Genomic DNA, 23,010 nt, shown 5'->3' on the forward strand with positions numbered 1-23,010 from the left:
TCACTCAAGTGGCTACGCCCTTAATTATGCAGAACTTTAAGTCTTAATATAATTTAAACGGATGAGTTATAAAAAAATTCACCCCCCTCACAGTTGTCATGAAGGGCAAAATTAGCTATTTAGACCAAAATCTTTTTTTGCACCAGGCTATAAACATGTTTTTTCCTGCTGTAAAGTTGGGCATTTTAACATGGGGAGTCTATGGGACTGATTCCCTTTTGCAACCAGCCTCAAGCGGCCAGTTGATGAATTGCAGTTTTAGTCACTTCCTTATTGGCCTCACGAAAGAGAGCGGGAGGTTGGTGCTTGGTTCAAACACACAAAAGAGTGATTAATTCTCAGTTTAGAGTTTGTTATTTGTATGGTCTGGTGATCATACAGCATATGCCTTAAATACGGGACAAACTGCGTTCCGTATAGCTTTCATACAGAATGTTTCTTTGGTGCCTAAATACAGGACGATTCTGTATTATACGAACGGTTGGCAACCCTATGTATTCTGCATATTAAGATTGTAAGCAGCTCTGTTTTGTTTACAGCGGTACCCAAGGAATTGCTGTATCGCTGGTGTGCTGGCAGAGAGTGGATCTGCCTTCATAAGCCCGTGTACTGTTTTTGTTCTCTGCAGATATTTTATGTCAGTGGTCTCCAACCCTGCTCCTGGAGATCTACATCCTACAGATTTCAGCTCCAAGCCCAATCAAACACACCTGAAGCAGCTAATCAAGGTGTTCAGGGCTAAATCTGAAGTCAGACCCTTCTGTTTCTGCTTCAAATTTTGAAATTATACAATCTGATTCAGATTAAAAACTGTCTATGCATCTGCCAAATGCAAAATAAAAAATAAACTTGAATTGAATTGAATTATAAAAATCTTTGTTTGGTTGATGATTCAAATAGTGTCTAACACAAGTTAAGATATATTTGATAAAATTCGAGACCTCTCTGACCCTCCCACGATCAAGGCCCAGTAAAGTACCAAGATGATCAATAAAGTAGTCCGTAGCCCTTTTCACACTGAACGTCGTACCTGGCAAATTGCCGGAACCTTGCCGGGTCGTCTTCTGTGTGAAAGCAAACACATCCCAGGATTGATTCCGGCATTGAACCCGGGTCGGGGACCTAGTAACATTGCCGGGTTCAATCCCGGGACTAGTGCTGTGTGAACAAAAGCCAGATCTAATGCCGTGTCGTAGTGATGATGCACGTTATCGTGCGGCTGTTTTGAAGGAAGACCAACGTTTGCGGAAAAAAAAAAAGTGCAAACTGTAATGAAGCAGAAATCAGCTAGTTCCTCACTTTCCGCGCTGACGCTAAGATCGTTCGCTTGCTTCAGTGAAAGTATAACGTGCCTAGCGTTTTCGACTCGTACATTACACGTCACGCCCTGATGTCACGTGTCGTTATGGGACCTTGTGTGTGAACGCACGCACATATTCCGGGTAATCACTGGCAGTGTGAAAGTGCAAAATCTAGCGACCCGGGAACAATTGCCGGAACACATTACCCATGTATTTGCCGGAATCGCAGTGTGAAAAGGGCTCGTGTGACATAAGTGGTTCAACTGTAATGTTACAAAGCTACGAGATAATAAGTGTATATTCTTTGTTTTTTATTTATTTATTTTTTTTTGCACAAAGAAACCCAAAATAATGAGTTCCATTTTTTGCCCAGCCTCTCTTATTGGAACCAAAATATACAGATGATGAACATAAGCCCCTTTCACACTGCAAATTGGACCCGGTAAAAATTGCCGGGTTGCCTTCTGTGTGAAAGCAAAGACGTCCCGGGATTGATTCTAGGATTGATCCCAGGTCGAAGACCTAGTAACATTGCCAGGTTCAGTCCCGGATTGAGCGATATGTGAACAAAAGCCAAAACCAATGCCGTGTCGTAGTGATGACGCATGTTATTGCGCAAATTTTTTACCGGGTGTTTTGAAGGCAGATCGGCGTTTGCGACGAAACAAATATGTGCAAACTGTAATGAAGCAGAGATCAGTTAGTTCCTCACTTTCCGCGCTGACGCTGAGATCTTTCTCCAGCTTAAGTGAAAGGTAACATGCCTAGCATTTTCGACTCGTACATTACACGTCCCAACCTGATGTCACGTGTCTTTACAGGACCTTTACGGGTTGTGTGTCAATGAACGCACATATTCCGGGTAATCACTGGCAGTGTGAAAGTGCAAAATCTAGCGACCCGGGAGCAATTGCCGGGACACATTACCCATGTATTTTCCAGAATCGCAGTGTGAAAGGGGCTTATGAGAGATGGACACAGCAGCAAGCACAAACAGAAGCTTCTGTCAGACACAGAGCACTAGAGATCTGCTGGAGTAAATGATGCCTACAGCAAAAACAACCATTTTGTGAAACTCCTCTTAATTAATTTGTCATACAGCACTGAAATAGGCTATATTGTAGTATATTGTATTTATCCATGTCAGGCCAGCACAAAACACCTTTTTATTTAATTAGCGTTATCGAGAATTTGTTTTTTTATAATAATCTTTCTTTGTCAAGATCACACACCCCTAAACTAAGCTGACACGAGCTGAATAAAGAGACTTCTGTTTCCAGAACCGATCCTGTTGATTGATTGACTCTACTACAGAACCAAAGGTGACATGATCTCTGAACATCGTCAGAGCTTGTAGAGAGCTTTACACATGACACCTTCCATCAACTGACCAAAATCAGGGGTTCACTGGAGAACATGAGTGAGATATTTACTGCTCAAAGTTAAGCGGGTGACGAGGTCAGTTGAGCAAATTAATGAGACACAGCCTGCTGATTGGTGTTGAGATGAAAAGGCTTGTTTGTCCCATTGGAGCCGCTGAACTTTTCATCATCTCAGTGTATCTGATGTCTTCATTAATGTGTGTCCAGTTACAGCACCATCTGTGTTGTTCATGTGTCCACTGGGACAGTAAAGGTCAGTTAGTTTTCTTCTGTGCAGAGCTGGAAAATCACTCTACCTCCCATCAATTCCCTGTTGAACAAAACAGCAGATGCTGGTTAAGCAGGACTTGAAGCTAGTATGCTGGTTTGAACTGGTCTATAGCTGATTTGAGCTGGTTTCAGGTGGTCTTTAGCTGGTCATAAGCTGGTCATTAGCTGGTCTTTAGCTGGTTTAAGCTGATCTTTAGCTGGTCTTTAGCTGGTTTAAACTGGTCTTTAGCTGGTTTAAGCTGGTCATGAGCTGGTCTTTAGCTGATTTAAGATGGTCTTTAGCTAGTTTTAGATGGTCTTTATCTGGTCATGAGCTGGACTTTAGCTTGTTTAAGATGGTCTTTATCTGGTCATGAGCTGGTCTTTAGCTGGTTTAAGCTGATCTTTAGCTGGTCTTTAGCTGGTTTAAACTGGTCTTTAGCTGGTTTAAGCTGGTCATGAGCTGGTCTTTAGCTGATTTAAGATGGTCTTTAGCTAGTTTTAGATGGTCTTTATCTGGTCATGAGCTGGACTTTAGCTTGTTTAAGATGGTCTTTATCTGGTCATGAGCTGGTCTTTAGCTGGTTTAAGCTGATCTTTAGCTGGTCTTTAGCTGGTTTAAGTTGGTCTTTAGCTGGTCTTTAGCTGGTTTAAGTTGGTCTTTAGCTGGTCTTTAGCTGGTTTACGCTGGTCTTTAGCTGGTCCGAGCACACACAGGTGGGCTGAGTTAGTGTTAATAGCCTTTGCCATCAAGGTGGGTTTTTTGAGCTTAGTTTAAATAGACACTCTATAAAATGTATTAATGCTATTATTAGTGGCCAAGCTCCTAAGGTACATATGCCCCTATTGTAGTCATTGGTGTAAACATTGCACTCCTGTGTATTTAATCATTCATGTTGATTAATAATAAACACACAAGTGAACACTGGGCTGATTTCACATAAAAATGGCTCTGTTCTGTGAGATGTTTCAGATAAATCCTGCTGCGTTTGCAGTGATGGTTGCTGTTTTTCTCTCTATTCAGCTTCTGTCAGGACAAACATTCCAGCATAAATAAACTTTAATTGTATGAACATCATCATGCGACTAAAACAAACCCAATACATACAGATGTGCAGTGAGTTTGTGTAGTATGCAGTTATTGATTTGAGCTTCCTGCACTGTGTCGTGTGGGAGTGAATCTGGTCTGACAGGTTTTAGTCTCGTTCCCAGGGACCTGCTGAGTTTCTAGATCTCTCCGCTGTGTGTTTGTAAGTTGTTGTCATATGATCTGCTGTATCAGGATTACTCCATTATCTCCTCTGTAAGCTCATCTTCATGAACACAAGAGCAGGTGTGTACCTTTGTGAGTGTGGAGAGAGAAGTGTTGGGTTCATCAAGGTAGAGGCGTTCAGCTGTTAAAGTGGCGAGAGGTATGAGAACTGAACATGGACTCTGTCTGAAGCGCTTTCTATCGGACTCAATCCTGCTGATCTAACAGGTCCGTTCAGCTTCTTTTCTGCATTTCCCCTGCTCTGGCTTGCTTTCTAATCTAGTGTTTTAATAAACCTGGCAAATATAGCTGGCTCTGTGACAGATAGCTTGTGCTCTTTCATTGTAAATATGCTGAAGTATGTTAAAATTAACATGTCCGTCACTGTCATGGATCCCGTTTGGACATAAAACACCTCATCTATCTTTGAGATGACAGATCTTTCATATCATGTGTTAATATGGCTGAAGGATGTCATCCAGTTGGAGGTTTTTTGTGACATATATAACACATATAAGAGAATAAGATAAGACTGTTTCAATAAGACCTGAATCATAGAGAGACAACAGATATTGACTAAGACTGCTCTTTAAGTAAAACAGTAATTATTGGAATATTCTACAAAGCTTTTTTATATTGCTATTGAACACATTTTACTGGACTGCACAGTTTTATTAACTGATGTGTGTTTTAGAATTGATTCTTGTGTTTGTGTTAAAGGTATTCATTATGTATTTAGGAAGTTATTCAGACAGATTACAGCAATGAGAATGTGATGTAAAAAGTGTGTAACTATCATAACTATCAGGCTTCATTGTAATTATACTACATATATTTTGTAAATGAATTCATTGTGTGTGTGTGTGTGTGTGTGTGTGTTTGTGAGATTCCCGCTGTTGAGACTCTTAAGCTTCGTACCATCAGTGTTTTATCACTGTTTTTTTCACTGGAAGTGTTCTCACATGTCAAAAGTCAACCTCAGGTCACTTAACTACCAGAAAACAAAGCATTAACAGATGTTAGACTGCACCCCTTTAAAATAAATGTTGTTTGTAATGAACGGCTAATAATTAACTATAATAATTATAATAACTATAATCATTTTCGTTTTGTTATGAATGTCACTGCGAGCGCAGTGTTGGGCTGAGTTCAATGAACAGCGTTCTTAGAGGAAACAGATCCTGACTAGCATTAGCAATCCCATCATACCTCACAACAACACATATCACGCCAGAGCCGCAGTCACAACAGCATTAAAGATGCTTTTGTAACTCATGCATGTCATCACTCTGCTTTTGTGTAACACAGTTAGATCAAAGATTGGTGCTTCGAGGAAACGATGTGGAAGCTACAGTCACTGTGAATCATTTCCTGGGTTTCTCCAGTCGACATGATCTGATGTGATGGAGAGAGGCTTTAATGTTCATCATGTTTGTCTTTCATCATCATTATGTAATAACTCGCTTCACTTCTAATGTCAACTGTGTGTTATTTGTGTTTAGAGTTAACTAATAGTCATATATCGGTTCAGTGATTCTAGGCTGTTGTAGGTTTTCTGAGATCAAACCAGTCGTTGAAGTAAGGAATAACAGACTCTGAGTTATTAGAAAAATGAAGGTGGTGATGCAGCTGGGGTGTTGCCAGGCTTGTCCTGCATTTCTGTGGATGTTTTACCCTCCAGGTCTTGGAGACGGTCACGTGACTGAAAGCTGTGCATTCGAGTCCGTGTGACATAATGAGGGTTCAAGTATTTCCAGTTCCTATCAGCCTTTGTCAACAGATCTCAGTGTTTTTAAAGATGTGTAGCTCTGAAGTTCTGCATGATGTGGGATTTATTGTTACACCTGTGTGTGTGTGTGTGTGTGTGTGTGTGTACTGTCAGCTCATGCAGTGAAGTGTAGCAGTGCTGTTTTGTGTTGCAGACGCGTGATGCTGTGCTTTCTGCTCCTGACGCTTCACTGGATGAGCGTCACTGAAGCGCTGCAGTCGTCCAAGGAAGGTGAGTGAAGACCTCGTCACGGATCACAGAACAAACCAAACGAAAGGGAGGTGTGTGCTGGAGGAGGAGGAGGAGGAGTCATTGGTGATTGGGCTGTGGTTTGCAGAACTCTTCACACTGGATGAGAAGCATTATAACACAGAATAATTGGACCAAATCCTTATTGATGCACTACAAAACGTCTGATAGATTGTACATTTTACACACTAGTCTACATCTGAATATTAGAAACAGAACTGATAGCATTGATTAGATGGCTTTGAATAATTGATTTTTACAATAGAGATCTGACGATTGTGAAAACAAAACATCAGACAACCAAACAAAATAATCTTGTCTAATTTACTTGATGTCTACATTTTAACAAATGAGTCTATTTGAAAATATTTATTATTTTAAAAGAATTAATTATGGAAAAGAGTCACTTGAAATAAGAGAATGAAGATTGTTTCGTCCAGTGTTTTTTAAACGAAGACATCACTGGCATAATGTACCATACACATCTCTTTATTTGAAACGTAACATTTGTTCTAAAGGTCTGCTACTCTTTATCACAACATCAGAGTCTATATCCGGACTTTTATTCCAGTACTTTCATTATTATTTAATGTTTGCAACACAGAAATGTAGCCTACTGTTTGTGAAGCTGTTAAATATTCAGATGGGATTGTGATTTCAAATGTTTATATATCAGAATTATCATCATTTAGGAAAAAGATTGCGTGTGTTTGAATCGAGATCATGATCTTTTGACTCTGAATCATGAATACATATGAGCTTATATGAGGCTTCTGCCATCCATGGACAACACATCCTAAGAGTGAGAGAAACATCAAGACCTGCTTTATGTCCGAATCTCTTTTATTATTAATCACGTTTAATATAAAAACAGACGAGTTAGAAAAGTGCATCTTATGTGGGGACACAAGGGAAAAATCTGGTCACTCTTTCTTTTAAGGTCTAATTCACGCTATTAACAAACCATGAACTACGAGCTTTTCTTCAATAAACTCCTAATTTCAAATATAAAACTTTCAAAAAATATAGAGTACCTAGTTAAATGTAACTGAATTATGTAATTTAATTATAATATAAATGTAACTGTAATCTGCTACAGGCACTGAGAAAAAATGTGTAATTAAAGTGACTTGTGAAATGTTAATGGTTACAGGATTACATCTGAATATTTTCACACACACATACAGATATGATTGATTCCTTTCATAAATCAGATTGATTGCTCTAAAATTTTTCAGGAGTTTAGGACACAGAGTAGCACACTTTTATTCCATATTTGGGTTTATGTATATGCTTTATTTTTCCCGTCATAGCTATCTAAAGAATTGATTTCTAAAACAGTATCATAGCTATTAAACCTTATCTTTTTATTTTAAATCTGTATTTAACCTCAGAACGATCTCAAATTAAAGTGTCGCTAAAGTCTGATTTTGTGGCGGCTGTGCTTTAAATGAATTAATTTAATCTTAATTCAAGAGATGAAGTATTTTGACCGTAATCAGTGTTGAGTACTAGTGTAAAGTTAACCCTGCCTGCTTTAAATGTTTCAGGGTAATTCACAGTTATTTTTTTTATTCACAATTAGTTAGAAATTTTAAATTAGAAAAGTAAATCAAAAGCAATCAAATTAAATTATTTACATAAATACACTATTGACTATATTGTATATCTGTTAAATTTCCAAAGTAACCTTCCCCACACTGTTCAAAACGATCTGTTTGTGCCTTTGTGTGAAAGAAAGGGCTAGTAGTTCTGATCATATTTCATCAGGCCTGATCCGCTCTGGTTTTCAGCTTTCCTCAGGTTTATCTTTCATGAGTGACGTCAACATATGATGACAGACTGATGTAAGTAAATAAAGCACTTAGTAAACACTAAACCATCAGATCAGAGTCCTTAACTCACCCGCTAAAGCATGTCTATAGCACATTGAGAGAGTGTGTGTGTGTGTGTGTGTGTGTAGAGATGTAAATAAGTAAATACAGGGTTTGTGCAGATTTTATGAAGGAAAAGTTAAGACATTTTAATTTGAAGACTTTTTGAAGACCAAGTAATGGGCGTTTGAGGAATAAATTGAATATACTACAAGATAAAATGTCTGTAAATGTAAATGTATTAGGCATACTCTCACTATTAACTATTACTAGCATATTTTCTGTTTATTAGTTCTTGTAAAGCTCATATTAATGCCTCATTCTGCATGTCCATATTCTACATCCCTTAAACCTACCCCATATCTAAACATAACTACTATCTTACTAACTCTTAGTATGCAGCCTGTCTTTGCATCATGTATTAAATGTTTTTATATTGACTTTTTAATGTGAAAACGGACCGTGAGTATATCTGAGATCTCAAATCGCCGGTTTGAGCTTCTCAGATGATTTTTAGCTGCTCATTGCTGTGTTGATTCCTCTGTCACAGCGCTCTCTCTGTGTCTGTGTTTGTAGGAGTGTGTAGCTGCTAGCATGAGCGCACATGTCATAATCTCACACTGAAGACACTAATGGAGCGTTTTGTGTTCAATGTTTTGCTGTCAGCAACTAAACTTGTAGCTAAATAAGTCAGTATGATCTGATTAGCACATTTAATTCAGCAGGTCAGAACAGTATAACTGTGAATCAAATGAAAATAGTAGTGTAAATCTATCAGGATTCTTGAATGTGACTAAGCTAACTATTCTGATGGTATTTCAATATATGATTTACAATTTACAGTATGTCATTGTGGTATTAATGTAGAAATGTAGCAAAATTGCTGTCATATTCAGTTTTGCTAGGTTTCGAACTTAAAGGGATAGTTCACCCAAACATGAAAATTAGCCCATGATTTACTCACCCTCAAGCTGACTTCTTTCAGATGAATCCAGTCAGAGTTCAGACAGGACCACTTTGGCAAGTTACTTGAGTTTATTAATCAATTTATCTTTGGCGGTATGGTTCCATATTGGGGTTCCTGCTCCCAAATTAATTGAACATACAAGAGCTTAAACATTAATCCCCAGTAACCATTAGCTTGGAAATACATGATAATTAAGACACTTACTAATGTTTTTAAAGCAAACAGTGGTAATGGTGTAGATGTGGCAGTGGGACGTCTATCCTGTAGACTGGTTATGAAGGTGAGTGTCTCTCAGCAGTGAGGTCCATGCCAACACAGACTGGAAAGCCTTAGTGATCTGAAACGATGGCTGTTGATATTCAGTAGTCCAGTAGAAATCTAATAAAGTGTATCCATCCATTATAAAAAGTGATGTGCCAGAATATGTCATCCGCTCGACCCATTTCTTACACAAGTGCATCGCTTCTCTTCACAAGGCATCCATTACACTTTTTATGATGGACTTCTGCACTTTATGGGATTCAAACTTTCAACCACCATACACTGCCATTATAAAGCTTGGAAGAGCCAGGACTTTATTTTAACTCTGATTGTATTTGTCTGAAAGAAGAAAGTCATATACATCTAGGATGGCTAAAGGGTGAGTAAATCATGGGCTATTCTTCATTTTTGGGTGAACTATCCCTTTAGGTTTAACTGTTGTTTAAAGAGTATGTAAACATGTTAACTGGCTGTAGGTACATATCATTTTGGCATTGTTTGTGTGACAAATTAATTGATGTCCTTTCAAAGCTGTAGTCATTCAAGGGATGTATTTTGTGCCAAAAGCAATGATTCACAGCTTAGCTCACATAGACTGCTGTTGTAAATAAGTGACTTAAGTATTAATGCGTCCAAGCTGTTGTAAAAAACTGTAATTGAGCACAATAAGATGTTCTTCTTCATAACGTTTTATTATCTTCACGCTTGATATTGCGGTAAGAAATTGCCACATCAACTCAAAGAGCTGGAAATATCATTGACAACATCTACATCAACACTTGAGATGTTTCGGCACCATTCTGGGTAGGGCTGTCACTTTTGTGAAAAAAATCATTTTCGATTTTTAAGACATAAGAGTTCATTGAATCGATTGTAAAATCGATTTTCAATGTCTAAAAAAAAGACGTTTCCTTTTTTAACATCAAATAACGGACGAACGTAAAGAGAGCGCTGGAAACACACAAGTCAGCCATATTTCTTATTTATTGGCATGAAGTTTCATGCAGAATAACAAACAGCAACAGGAGTGCAACATGCTCGAAAAATATATCTGCAGAGGGGACGGCTGCCATAACAAAAGAAAAACATCACTGCAGGCTTCAACCCGGCTGCATTTATGAGTTAGGCAATTCATAAATCTCCAAGATTATTTTAAATAATGATTCAATCCATTTCAAACAACTGTTCAAAAAGAAGACGTGCTCCGATCGCACTGACGTCCCAGGGACACTCAGGTACAGCTGCTCAAGGTGGGGGTATTACTGCCAATTTTCCCTCACAAAAGCCGGCCGCTGTCAGCTTGCAATGGTCCTTTTCATAACTCAGAATCTCTCTCTAGAGGTGCGAATGAGGCGAATTCGTGTCTACCGCGCCGCGAGACCTCCAGACGAGTGTAAACGCGTCTTTACATTGACTTAACATTGAAATCATTTGCGCCAGACGCTCTATTCGCGTTTGGTGTGAACACAGCATAAGAGGTCGCTTTCAACATCACTGGGTCTTACAGGCGCGTAAAATTGCTGGTATCATCTATATTTTTTAATTGGTTAGTTCTTTTAAAATTAATAGTGCAATCGATTTTCGAAACTAAAAGTGACAGCCCTAATTCTGGGGAGCGATTCCCAAAAGCATCGTTAGCCAACTATGGTCACAAGTACCGTTGTTACCATCATGGTTCAACGATTCTGTGTTTCCCAAAAATATTGCTTAAATGAACATTAGCAAACAGTGTCACAACCTTACATAGCTACTACAGCTCTGGACCTGAGGTTAGAAGCACAGTTTCTTATTAATAAGGGCATATGGGCTTAAATAAATTATGCTCTTGGGCACAATAAGCAAGCTAACATACAGTAAAACCTATACATTCTGTGTTAATTCTGACTCCACCGTAGTTGCTTCATGTAATTTGTCTCTGCTATGCTGCAATAGATGTCTTCTCTGAGATCTTCAGTCTTTGTTTGTTCCATCGCAGATGGCAAAAGGCCGTATATTTACCGCTGCCGCTCGCCCAACATGGAGATCTTCACCTGCTGGTGGCATCCGATCGCTAATCAGGACAACGTCACCTACACGCTCCTGTACACCATGGGGTGAGATTTCACACTGTGCCTTTAATACATCTGTGTAACATTCATTCGCTCTGATTTATCATCATTTTCACCAGATTAGTGTTTGTTATGTAGCATGTAGCTGTGAATAGTGAACAGACGTCATGTCTCCTCGCAGTGAGCGTGCTCCTCAGGAGTGTCCTGATTACGTGAGCGGCGGCATCAACAGCTGCTTCTTCGATGCCAAACACACTCAGGTCTGGGAGATGTACTGCATGAACGTGACGGCACACACGCACACGGGGCCCATCACCTCTAAGAAACACTGCCTGGACGTGGTCGAGATAGGTGATGCTTTACACTAAATATTACACATGCTCTAAAACATCAGGATATGATGAAGCTGGCATCAGCTCTTGAAAAAGCTTCTCTAGCTTCATCCACTGAGCTCAGCTCAGACCTGCAGACTGTTCGCACTCAGCTCGATTTTTCTTATTCAACCATTCACACATACAGTTTAATATACGGTTATATACATTGATTATTCTGTAAAATAAAGTTTTTTTTTTTATTGGCATTGATGTGAAGGATACTTCATAGCATATAACAAGCACTATGAGAGTTTTCATCAAACTACTGCTCTCTGTTTATACTGTCCAAATACTGACCCTACATTAGGCCTCTACATGGTTGTAAACGTTCAGGCTTTCACAGCTTAGTGTGTCTTTGTGAACTCTTCTGTTCTAGGTTTCTCCTGAGGTTTGCTCATCATCATGTTTGTTAATGAGTCTCGTGTTCTTTGTCCCCAGTGGAGACCGACCCACCCTTTAACTTGACATACATCATGCTGAACGAGAGCATCGGTGAAGTCGGCCGCAGTGTTTTAGTGTCCTGGCTGCATCCGATTGAGTCTCTGGTGCATGAGCAACTGATGATGCTGGTCTACGAGCTGCGCTACAGAAACCTCGCTCAGCCAGACAACTGGAGGGTACATACACACAGAGTCTGCTTATCATGTCTCTATTTTCATGATAACTGTAGAAGAAACAGGAATGGAGACAAACAACTTGTCTTCTATTGGTCTGTAGGGAATGGAGCGTTTGCGCGAGCCACATGTGGAGTTTTTGGATCTGCCGGTGGGAAGGTATGAGTTCAGTGTGCGCTGCCGCACCACCAGCAACAAACACTGGAGTGTATGGAGTGAGTCCATCATCGTCACCATCAACGGCAGAGCTCTGTCCGGTACTCACAAACACTTACACATATATCAACCCATCTGTCATGACTGATAGCTGCTGCTCTAAGTGTGTCTCTGTCTGTCTCTCAGATCAAATGTTGGCCTTGATCCTTGTGACCAGCATCGCCATCATGATCTTCATCATCTTCACTTTGGGGAACATCCCACGAAGCAAGAGGTCAGTGAAGTCTATGGAAGGTCCTCATTTAGCTAAGTTCTGTGTGTTTTGTATCACTGTCTCATGGATTTTTTTTACTGCTTGTGTTCTTCCAGCAGGATTAAATCATTCTTCCTGCCAGCGATTCCCAAACCGCGCATCCCAGGACTTGAACCCGCTCTGCTGAAGGTCAGAGAGTCCCTTCACACATCACACACACCAGCTCAGAGTTACACTGTTTGAGTTGTTAATAGTGTTCAGATCAGAACATAGCTTAGTGACTGCATAGCAACATTATGACAACAATGTTGAACGATTTATTCAGAACTTAATTTGAAGTTCCTGCTCTTTATTGTCCCAACAGAAGGGGAATATTGATGAGATCAATCAGCATTTCTCCAGTTTTCACTGCTACAAGTCGCCACAGTACTGCACGGAAACGTGGTACCAGGTGAGCGAGGACACGAGTCCGGCTGTGACACCCAGCAGCATCCAGTCTGACGGTATACAGGAGGATGTGCTGATCAGGACAATCACACCGTGTGTGTTGATTGGGCCAATCAAGCAGTACGTCACCTGCCCTGACGGACAACAGTCTGTTCAGACCAACTGCACTCCTGCACCTTACTGCCGCAGCCCCACCCCCTACTGTCAGGAAGACACGCCCCCTGCTGACCCTGGCTCCGCCCAACCAGAGCTCACATCTGTCCGAGGCATGGACTACAGCATGATTCTAAGCCCCGCCCCCTACTGTGTGGAAGACACGCCCCTTGCAGACCCTGGCTCCGCCCAACCAGAGCTCACATCTGTCCGAGGCATGGACTACAGCATGATTCTAAGCCCCGCCCCCGCAGCGCCGCCCACTCAAGACTTCTACATGTGTGTGAATGGCGTGACGCTCGCTGGCACACTACATCTGGTGCCCTACCTGCCGCTCAATGAGGGAGCGGAGTACGAAGCAGACAAGAACAGCCAGCTGGCAGCGCTGCTGGAGAAGCAGATGGAGGCGCTGTTGAGCACGATCGAGTCGAACCCGAGCGAAGCTGTCATGCCTTCACAACCTCATTCACCAGACAGGAGCTGCAGAAGCATCTAATAACACACACAGAAACGAGCAGCGTATTAGCAGCAGTGCAGCACCTGTTAAAGTGCTAAGTCTAGTTTCGCAGTACTGCTCCTGCTCGATTAAAGAGATAATGCAATAATATGGACTAAATGAACATGATTTTAATTTGATTCATTGAGTTTAGTTTGGAAAAATGTGTAGATTTCATATGAATTATAGAAAGTCAAGTAATTTATTTACCTACCAGTCAGATTAATTTTTCGTCCTCATGTAAATAAGATTTCACAGGCAATTAATGACGTGTGAGAGAGATTATCGTGTAGAGAAGATCAGATCAGATTTCATGGACTAGAAATGACTGAAATGAGCAAATCACGTTTCTTTAACGGACAGATGGAAAAATAGAGAGAGAAAGGGTCACTGCTTGAGATCTCAGCAGGAATCCAGTCACTTCTTATCCATGACCAGCACATTTCAACTAAACGTCCTTCGAGTCTCGTCAGGATAAACATTTACTCTAAATTGAAGAAACTCTTTTGTAACACAGGTATAATGGTTTGCTCGTTGAGTGAGTGATGATGTAATGTATGTACATCTATGATGATGATGATGGTGATGATGATGAGCCACACAACACCGTCCCATTAGAGCGTTTCATTGATGCATCCTAGTTTATACACTGATACTCAAACATACGACAGTGAAGAAAGCGAAACATTCACTGTGTTTATAAGCAGTGTGACTGACGAGCTGAACTCAGTAGTTTATTCTTTTTGAATATGACAAACTCTGGAGTTTCTGTTTAAAGCATAAGACACAAACCCCAATCTGTTTTAGTAGGTTGGACTACTATAATCTTTCACAACATTAAAAGTCGTTTGTTTGTACCTCGTCAAATGTTTGAGTGGCAGTTTAATTTATGTGTTTGCAAATGTGCCTTTTGACTAATTTTTTTGTGCAATGTTTATTGCTAGAATGTAAAATCAGATGAATCAGGGTTTTAATAATGTTCGATACATTCATGATACATTACTCTGTTTTGTACCACATTCATAAAGAGTGCTGTTTAAAACACTACGGAAGATTAGAAAAACACTTCATGGTCAAAAAATGGCTGTTTCATTTTTATGTGTTTGTTCTTGGCTATGTAGAAGTGTCTTATAACAGTGTCCCAGAGAGAAAAAGATAATGTTACTGTAACATGAACCTGTGTGTGTATGTGTGTGTGTGTGTGTGTGTGTGTGTGTGTGTGTGTGTAAGTGTGCACAGTTTTGTTTGTGTGCCTTAGAGAGACTGAAGCACTGTTATTTGTTCAACACTGTTTCTCACACCCATTTTAGTGTCAGTTCATGTTTTCCTCTTGATTTTCCTGAGGGATTATTTGTCTTTGGGGTGTAATGTCATTGATACGGAGGGAACGAGATGAGAGGCATGGGGATCCATCTGAAAAGCTTTATTCAAAGACATGGTCAACACAGGCAAGGGTCGGACAATGGAAAACAGGTACATTGAGGGCAAGACCAAAGAGTAGTCAGGTAAACGGCATGTGTCGATACAAAGAGCAAGGCAAACAGATAATTCACAGACAATAGTCCAGGCGAGGTACAAACTAAGTCTGAGAAGGCAATACAAAGGGTAATCCGGGGCAGGTAGCAAACAGACAAAACGAGGAGACAGGCTAAAATACAAAGCTAGGGTAAACAGGCTAGATAAAGGCGAGGCATAGAACAAGACTAGGAACTAGGCAAAACTCGGAATGACTCCATAACATTGCTATCACTGACACAGTGATACACGCAAACAATACTCATCCCTGAACCGTGGTTAGAGCCTGGTATTAAAGGTGCGTGTGACTGGCTGCAGGTGAGGGTGTAATCAGTGCAATGGAACATGGGAAATGTAGTCCAGGATGATGTGAAACAGTCTGTGTAGCGTGAGCATCAATATACTAGGAAGGCGAGCTCTGGTGGCAAGCAGATGGAAGACCACATAACTTGTGCAGGTTAAAAAGTTCATGTTCTACCTGCAGATCAATTATAGAAACACATCAGAGAGGTTCTGATATATTTAAAAAGAGGTTTATAGAGTAGTAAAGGTGTCAGCTTTCAAAGAAATGCAGTATGTATTCTAACTACAACATGTTTTTCTGTAAGAGTTTGCTTCTCATATAAATGTTGCCATCTGTGGGATAACCATATTCCCATGTGGTCAAATTAAGTGAAACTAAAAATATGGAGGTTTTGTGGTTCACAAACACACACGCACACACAGTTTTTGATGTTTGTTTAGGATGAATGTGGCCCGGTGTGTGCATGTGTGCAAATGTCCTCACTTCTATTGTGAAATACATTGTCAGCCCATTAGTGAAACATTTGACTGATCCTCACTAGTTAGAAAGGCTCATAAATCAGCCAAAAAATGTTGTTGATGTGAATCCAGTGTTCTGCACGTTTGTATGATCGGTAGGTTTAGGGGTTGGTTAGCTTACAGAAAATATCATTAACCTGGTAGAACATCAATGGACGTCTATATATGTCACAATGATTGATTTGGTTTATGTGGACACAAACCTGTATGATGACATGGGTATGTCAGGCGCGACAAAGTGAAGGTGGTTTATGAGGACATTTCCTGTGTCCCTCTATTTTAAATGGCTTGAACACATACCAAATGTAGTTATTTTTTAAATATCTAAAAATGCAGTAAGTTTTGTGTAAGGGGTAGGGTTAGTGTAGGCGGATAGAACAGTATAAGAACTATTATGCCTATGGAAAGTCCCTTTAATTAGTTTGAACTCACGTACTGCTCAAACAGGATGTGTGCTTTCAGCAAATCGTCAGGCTTCGGCTCCGGTTAGACTGGAATAAGGTCACCTTGTGGGTTATGCAGGCATTTGAGGGAACGTTGCACTTTATAGTCAAAAAGGGAAATATTCTTTATGCTTGAATATAATGAAGCATAAAAGCAAATAAATAATAAATGGTAAGCCATACATAAAATAAATCAATAGAAAGAAGAATGTTAGGGTGTGGTGGAAATAACTAATGAGCCAATAAGTGCTCCTTTGCTGCCATCTACTGGTTACAGTAGTCATTTCCAGTCTTTTTTTGAGGACATCACATTATTTATTTTTTTAGAAGTGCTCCAATTTTTCCATTTTTAAATATGTCATCTTTAAATCTGCAAAGTGTGCAATAAACAAAGTCGTCTCCTAAAGACAGAAAAACAAGGAATTTGAATCCCACTTTATGCAAATGTGTTATTCATTTGCATAACTCCTATACCATGTCAGGATAGCAGGCATTCAAGCAAGGGTTGTACAGTGCACATATGAAGTCATGTGACAAACTGTTCCGTTTCCCTCTAAAACCTTCAGAAGGTTATGGAAGGAATGTTATTTGCCTCACACAAGGCCTTTGTCTTTGAATATAACTCTGTAGCACGCTGAGCTGTGCGTTGTTGTTCAAGAGAGTGTGACTGTAGTGGACTGCTTTTTTGTATTGAACTTCATGTCCCAGATCTACGGTCTCCCTCTACAGGGATTTGTGGAGGCCATCAGTGATGGATAGAAGTCTATGGACCATCAGCAGCATGTAGACAGTGTTAAAGTCTGGACCTGAGACTTACAGCCATTGGTGTTGAAATGTTGACGTGGTAGAGGCAGAAGGGGTGATCTGGATCTAAATAGGGCTGGAAATAGCGATGACAGTGGTGGCTTAATTTATTTGAGAAATTAAGAAATGTATCAGGACTGGACCAAACAACTAGTAAATAATTTAGTACTTTCTCCTGTTTTATTGTTGGGTTTCTCTTTTCTGATCAATTGGAATGAGGATTAAAATAAAATAAAAAAAAACTTCCAAATTCAAACATCAATTCAATATCTATTATTTCCTTAATATGATGAAATTCAAGTTAGCTGCCCCGATGGCGTCATCATTTGCAAATTAGATGAATATATTTACACCCCACATAAACTTTCGGTCATGCCCAACATTTTTCTAATTTAAAGTAGATCTCTATCTTTAAGCCCTTAGTCACAAGCTTTTGAAATCTTGATGTCAAAATACAGCATCTTTCCAAAAATCCTTGGCACCTAAAGGGTTAAATGCAATGAATATGTTTAGTGATTAAACTTTCCAATTGGGATTCTTCTTTACGATTAAGCAAAATTTAGTAGTTATGTTGTTCCAGATTAAGAATCATTTGAAGTCTTCCCCCGTTGGCATCATCTCTTCTCAGGTGTTCATCTCAGATCTTCACAAGGGTTGGATTCAGACTGAAGCTTGTGCATATCCTTGTTACCTTGGGATGCAGGCCCTGTGGCAGAAACAGAGAAGTTGAAATGTGCCCATTAAAGAGGTGGTTGATTGCGATTCCACTTTTTTAATATTAGTGTCTAATGTTGCTGTTTGAGCATAAATAATATCTGCAAAGTTGCAGGAAGTTAAATGCATACGGAGATATCATCTTTTAAAATACTGGGAGTTTAATGCCTACAACAACATCGGGTAAGGGACTACAGCAAACTTCTTCCCAGGTCCGTAACGTCACAAACCCAGATAAACCCCGCCCCCAGAAACAGGCAACAAAAGGGCTGAGGCCATGTTTTAGAGAAGAGGAAGAGAAAACTGGGATGCACCTAAAAATCTGTTTATATATCTATTGCTATTCTGTCTTCTGATGATTCTAATGGATTCATACGTTTCAAAAAACAAAAAAAAGCAGCGGTTCTCAATCCTGTTCCTAGCCTCGCCCTGCTCTTCATCTCTCTCTCTTTCTCTCACTCATTCAGATCATCAGATCAGCTCAACAAACTGTTCCATTTATACACGTATTTTCACAAAGCAATGAGAAGCGTTATACATGGATATGCATATGGTTATTGTGCTGTATTAAATGGGTCATATGATGCTAAAAATACTATTATTTTGTGTATTTGTTGTAATGAAATGCGTTTATGTGGTTTAAGGTTCTAAAAACACATTATTTTCCACATATACATTATTGTTTCTCCAGCTTCTGAAATGCATAGATGTTTACAAGCCTTCTTGGTGCTCTGATTGGCCAGCTATCCAGTGCATTGTGATTGGCCAAATGTTTCAAGCATCTGAGGGAAATGTTACGCCCCTAAACATATACTGTTATGGTGTGTCCCAGTCAGAACACTGTCATGATAGGACAAAAAAAATAAACCCATTACAAACAAGGCAGTTGTTGCATCCAGTGGGAACATAATAACTAATTATAATGACTTATACTGTGTTTTAACGGCCGGGGGATTCGACGAAGGAGCGGCCGGGGTTGCGGCAACCAAATGTGACGACCCAGGGCTGGACTCCACGTATTTCCTCAGCGACGAGCACGGATCAGCGCTAGGCATGACGAAGCAGATATTGTGCTCTTTTGGAAGACCAAACAAAGTAGTTTCACTTTCACAATGAAACACACAGCTTCTCCGCGAAATGGTGCCTGCGGTGAGAGAGAATAAAAGTTATGCCTTCTTTCTTTTCATGAACATTTGAGCGCCGTTTTGCAAATCTTCCCACATAGTGACGTAGACACGTGGGGCGTTTTAGAATGAGCAATTTTAGGGGAACATGGCAGAGTCTTAACTTCGATAAAGAATATCTCTTTGGATTTGAGACTTTAGTCTTTGCAACTATACAGATCTTCTTTATGCACCAAGAGCTTGTAACACTCCAAAGAGAAAGGAAACCTTGAAATCGCATCATATGACCCCTTTAAAGCTTTAATCAGAATAAAACTATATATTAAAAGCTAACAGAAGCAGTAGCATTTATAAACAACAGCGTATCTAAAAGTATGAGACAACATCAAACAAACATACCATTAAAAGCTGTGCTTGCACAGGTTCTGCACAATCCTGTTCATTAATATTCTCTGGATCTCAGTTGGGCTCAGATTGATAAGCAATATAGAGGACATCATTGTTTAAAATATACAACAGGAGCACATTCTGAGTTTGAGAGAGGCAGGGTGTTCAGATGCGCTCAAAGTGGTTTAGCCAATCACAACGCACTGAGCCAGCTGACCAATCTCAGCCTATCACATATTTCTGAGGGAGGGGCTTCATAATAACAGGAAATAAATTGAGACGTCTGTCAGAGAAGGGACAGATTGTGTGGAATAAAGGTAAATTATATGCAAAATAATATGTCATTAAAAAATGAAGCATGAACATGTTAGACTGCACCCCATAAACACAATCAAGCCTAGAAAAATCCTAGTAAACCACCTTTTTAATAAATTTCCCTTCCAAATGTGCATTCAGAAAAATAAATTTCCCAACTTACCTGCTGCAGTCAAGTTTTTGTTCTCATTAACAATGTTTTTCTCTTACTGATCATATTTCATACCTGTTGACATTTTTTTAAAATAAATTTTGATAACACATTTGTGACGAGTGGGGCGGGGCCGAGGGACATGGGAGCGAGGCCGGGGGAGTGATTGGAGATGAACTACACCTGTTCGTCCCACCGGTCTCGAGGCCCATGGAGGAGATGGAAGGATATAAAACTGGAGCGACGACAGTGAAGGACGAGAGAGGACCAGGCCTGGGATTTTAGTTGTGTTTGGGTTTTATTTTATGCGCACCAGTCGTCCGTGAGGGGCTGGTGCGCTGTTTTGTGTTTATTTTGTTATCATTAAAATGTTGTTGATTGTCCGCCGGTTCCCGCCTCCTTCTTCCGGATGAATATGAAGGTTTTATCATTACAGTGGTGCCGAAGCCCGGGAGAAGGAGGGACGCGCTGCTGAAGATCCCTCGCCGCTGTGGTGAATCCGCGGTGCCATCGAGCTGGCGAGGAGTGTGCCGCCATGGACGCTCGAGGCGGTGGGCTGGAGCGAGTTGCCGGGGACGGGCGAGCTCGCTACCGGCCGCCCACGATGTGGAGAGACGGCTGCCGTCCGTGAGGGAGCGGAGGAGTCGGCGCCGTTCGCCAGGTGGCCGGAGCCTGCTGCCTCCGCCGGAACGGGGAGGAGCAGGGAACGGGGGACTCCTGCCGGCTGCCCAAAACCGGAGGAGCCGTCGCCGTCCACCGGGCGGCGGAGGAGTGTCGTGCCGTCCGCCGAGGGCCGTCCAGTGCCACCGCCAGGCACCGCGGAGGAGATCGCCCAGCTGGTGGAGGGCCGAGCAGCGGTGCGTCTGGGAACCGGAATTTTTTTTTTTTTTTCCCTCTCTCCCCTCTCTCGTCTCTGTCGCTCCTCCTTCCATCTCCTTTTCTCTCGCCTCGTCTGTCCTACCCCCAGGTTCCCGCAGGTCCCCGTGAGCGGCCCCCCCCGGACGGAGGGGAGGGGGGAGGGGGAGTAGAGCGCAGTCTCGGGAGTACCCCCCGGCCTGCGAGGGGCGATGGGGGTATGTGACGAGTGGGGCGGGGCCGAGGGACATGGGAGCGAGGCCGGGGGAGTGATTGGAGATGAACTACACCTGTTCGACCCACCGGTCTCGAGGCCCATGGAGGAGATGGAAGGATATAAAACTGGAGCGACGACAGTGAAGGACGAGAGAGGACCAGGCCTGGGCTTTTAGTTGTGTTTTGGGTTTTATTTGCGCGCACCAGTCGTCCGTGAGGGGCTGGTGCGCTGGTTTTGTGTTTATTTTGCTTTATTAAAATGTTGTTGATTGTCCGCCGGTTCCCGCCTCCTTCTTCCGGATGAATATGAAGGTTTTATCATTACAACATTCATTCTAATATTCAGAAAGATTTTTAATCTACTGACTGACCTCATGTAAATCACAGCTTAGAGCCAATGAGTCTGCATCCAACTGTGCCACTGACACCTTTAAGAGCCTGTCTGAGCATCACCAGGAACACCTCTACATTCCTAGCTCGGACTCATAAGCTTCAAAGAGATCTTAATCAGTCAATGGCCCAAGCATGCAGAGGAAAAGACCTCACCATGCCACTCACACACCCACACACACCCACACACACTCAGACCTTCTTGCATTTAACTTGGAATGTAAGCCATTACAAATGTATACAATATATTCCTGTGTGTTTGTATGTTTCCCAGCTCATATTAGCATAGTTGTGATTAGTCATGTTAGTTGACCTTATGATTCTATCTTTCTTGGTACCTAATTAAACCTCTCAGTTTGCCTTAGCTAAATATCTCTTCTATGTGAGCCTAAAATGCTTCATACTATTTGTACCATAGTTTGGGTTACCAGATAACCAGTTCATCACACCATTCATAATATGCAAATCAGGTGTCACTGAGACAAAGAAACACTTTCCCGCTGAAACTATATGCCTTGTTATTGGTCAATCCAACCAAAAGGGGTGTTACCGGGAAACCAGATAAAACCTCTTCCACACCCAAAAAGTGTGTTTCTCTTAACTTGCGGTTCCATGGAGACACCCATCACCTTGGAGACCTCGTGACTCCCCTTCAGGGGGAGGCCGATCTTCTGGCAGTTTTTAGCAACTTTGTTGATTCACTTCGAAGCAGTCAACCCATGGATGAAATCAGGGGCGCTGCCAGGACTTTTGGGACCCATGACAAAAAAATCTAATTGGGCCCCCTCTGCGCAGCTGTTGTCACCACATCTCTAGGACCTAACTGTCCCATCAAAAGCTTTACATAACTCTAATCAAAGGCTTGCAACTGTCTTGCTGCTTGTAGTTCAGTACTAGTACTAGCACGATATTTACTGCTGGTGATTTGTAAATGCAAATCTGCATACAGTATGCAGTTAACTATTTGATGCAAGATTAAAAGCCACCATAAAAATGTCCTTAAAGCAACACTATGTAAAAATTTTTACCTTAAAATAATATATCCAAAATCGTTTCAGTGGTTCATCAAGTTATAACAAAAAACACTTATGACTCCCTGGAATGATGCTAAGTCATTAACACAGTGGTAGCTAATTTATATGTAGTTTTCAAATTAAAATAATCATTAATTCTTCTCTCTTTAGACCAAATCAATTAAGATTATGAGAAATTTGAATCAAGGAATACATTTGGAAAATCTTGGATAAATTATGACAATTTTCATTTTTGGGTGAACTATCCATTTAACAGAAGTGAAAAAGGAGCAACTTATAAATATACATATACAGTAGGAGGACAAGCTAAATGGTCATTACCGCCGCGCATACCGCCCAAAAAGTGACGAATTTTGAACTGACTAATAATAAAATGACGGTTTGTAAACGAAGATG

At 40.9% G+C, this 23,010-nt stretch overlaps 1 protein-coding gene across 3 annotated transcripts; it reads left to right on the forward strand.

Moving 5' to 3' along the window:
* The first annotated feature begins 4,109 nt into the window (after window positions 1-4,109).
* Window positions 4,110-14,066, forward strand: LOC132132868 (growth hormone receptor-like). 3 transcript variants are annotated; one of them, XM_059545616.1, is made up of 9 exons: window positions 4,110-4,412; window positions 6,107-6,183; window positions 11,279-11,396; window positions 11,514-11,702; window positions 12,164-12,342; window positions 12,443-12,596; window positions 12,682-12,769; window positions 12,865-12,937; window positions 13,113-14,066. In XM_059545616.1, the coding sequence occupies exons 3-9, from the start codon at window positions 11,279-11,281 to the stop codon at window positions 13,842-13,844; spliced, it is 1,533 nt and encodes a 510-aa protein (XP_059401599.1). In that variant the 5' UTR covers window positions 4,110-4,412; window positions 6,107-6,183; the 3' UTR covers window positions 13,845-14,066. The 3 variants fall into 3 exon arrangements, with proteins under 3 accessions (XP_059401599.1, XP_059401430.1, XP_059401510.1); XM_059545447.1 differs by having other exon boundaries at window positions 11,533-11,702; XM_059545527.1 differs by having other exon boundaries at window positions 11,533-11,702; window positions 12,868-12,937.
* The last annotated feature ends 8,944 nt before the right edge of the window (window positions 14,067-23,010 follow it).

The sequence above is a fragment of the Carassius carassius genome, chromosome 1, assembly GCF_963082965.1.
Source record: "Carassius carassius chromosome 1, fCarCar2.1, whole genome shotgun sequence".
In the NCBI taxonomy this organism is placed as follows: Eukaryota; Metazoa; Chordata; class Actinopteri; order Cypriniformes; family Cyprinidae; genus Carassius; species Carassius carassius.

Excerpts from the sequence above, each read along its gene's own strand:
- LOC132132868 (XM_059545447.1), top strand. The coding sequence starts at position 6,114 with ATGCTGTGCTTTCTGCTCCTGACGCTTCACTGGATGAGCGTCACTGAA. Across the intron at positions 6,184-11,278 it reads GCTGCAGTCGTCCAAGGAAG|ATGGCAAAAGGCCGTATATT; the intron begins GTGAGTGAAGAC and ends GTTCCATCGCAG. Across the intron at positions 12,343-12,442 it reads CTCAGCCAGACAACTGGAGG|GGAATGGAGCGTTTGCGCGA; the intron begins GTACATACACAC and ends ATTGGTCTGTAG.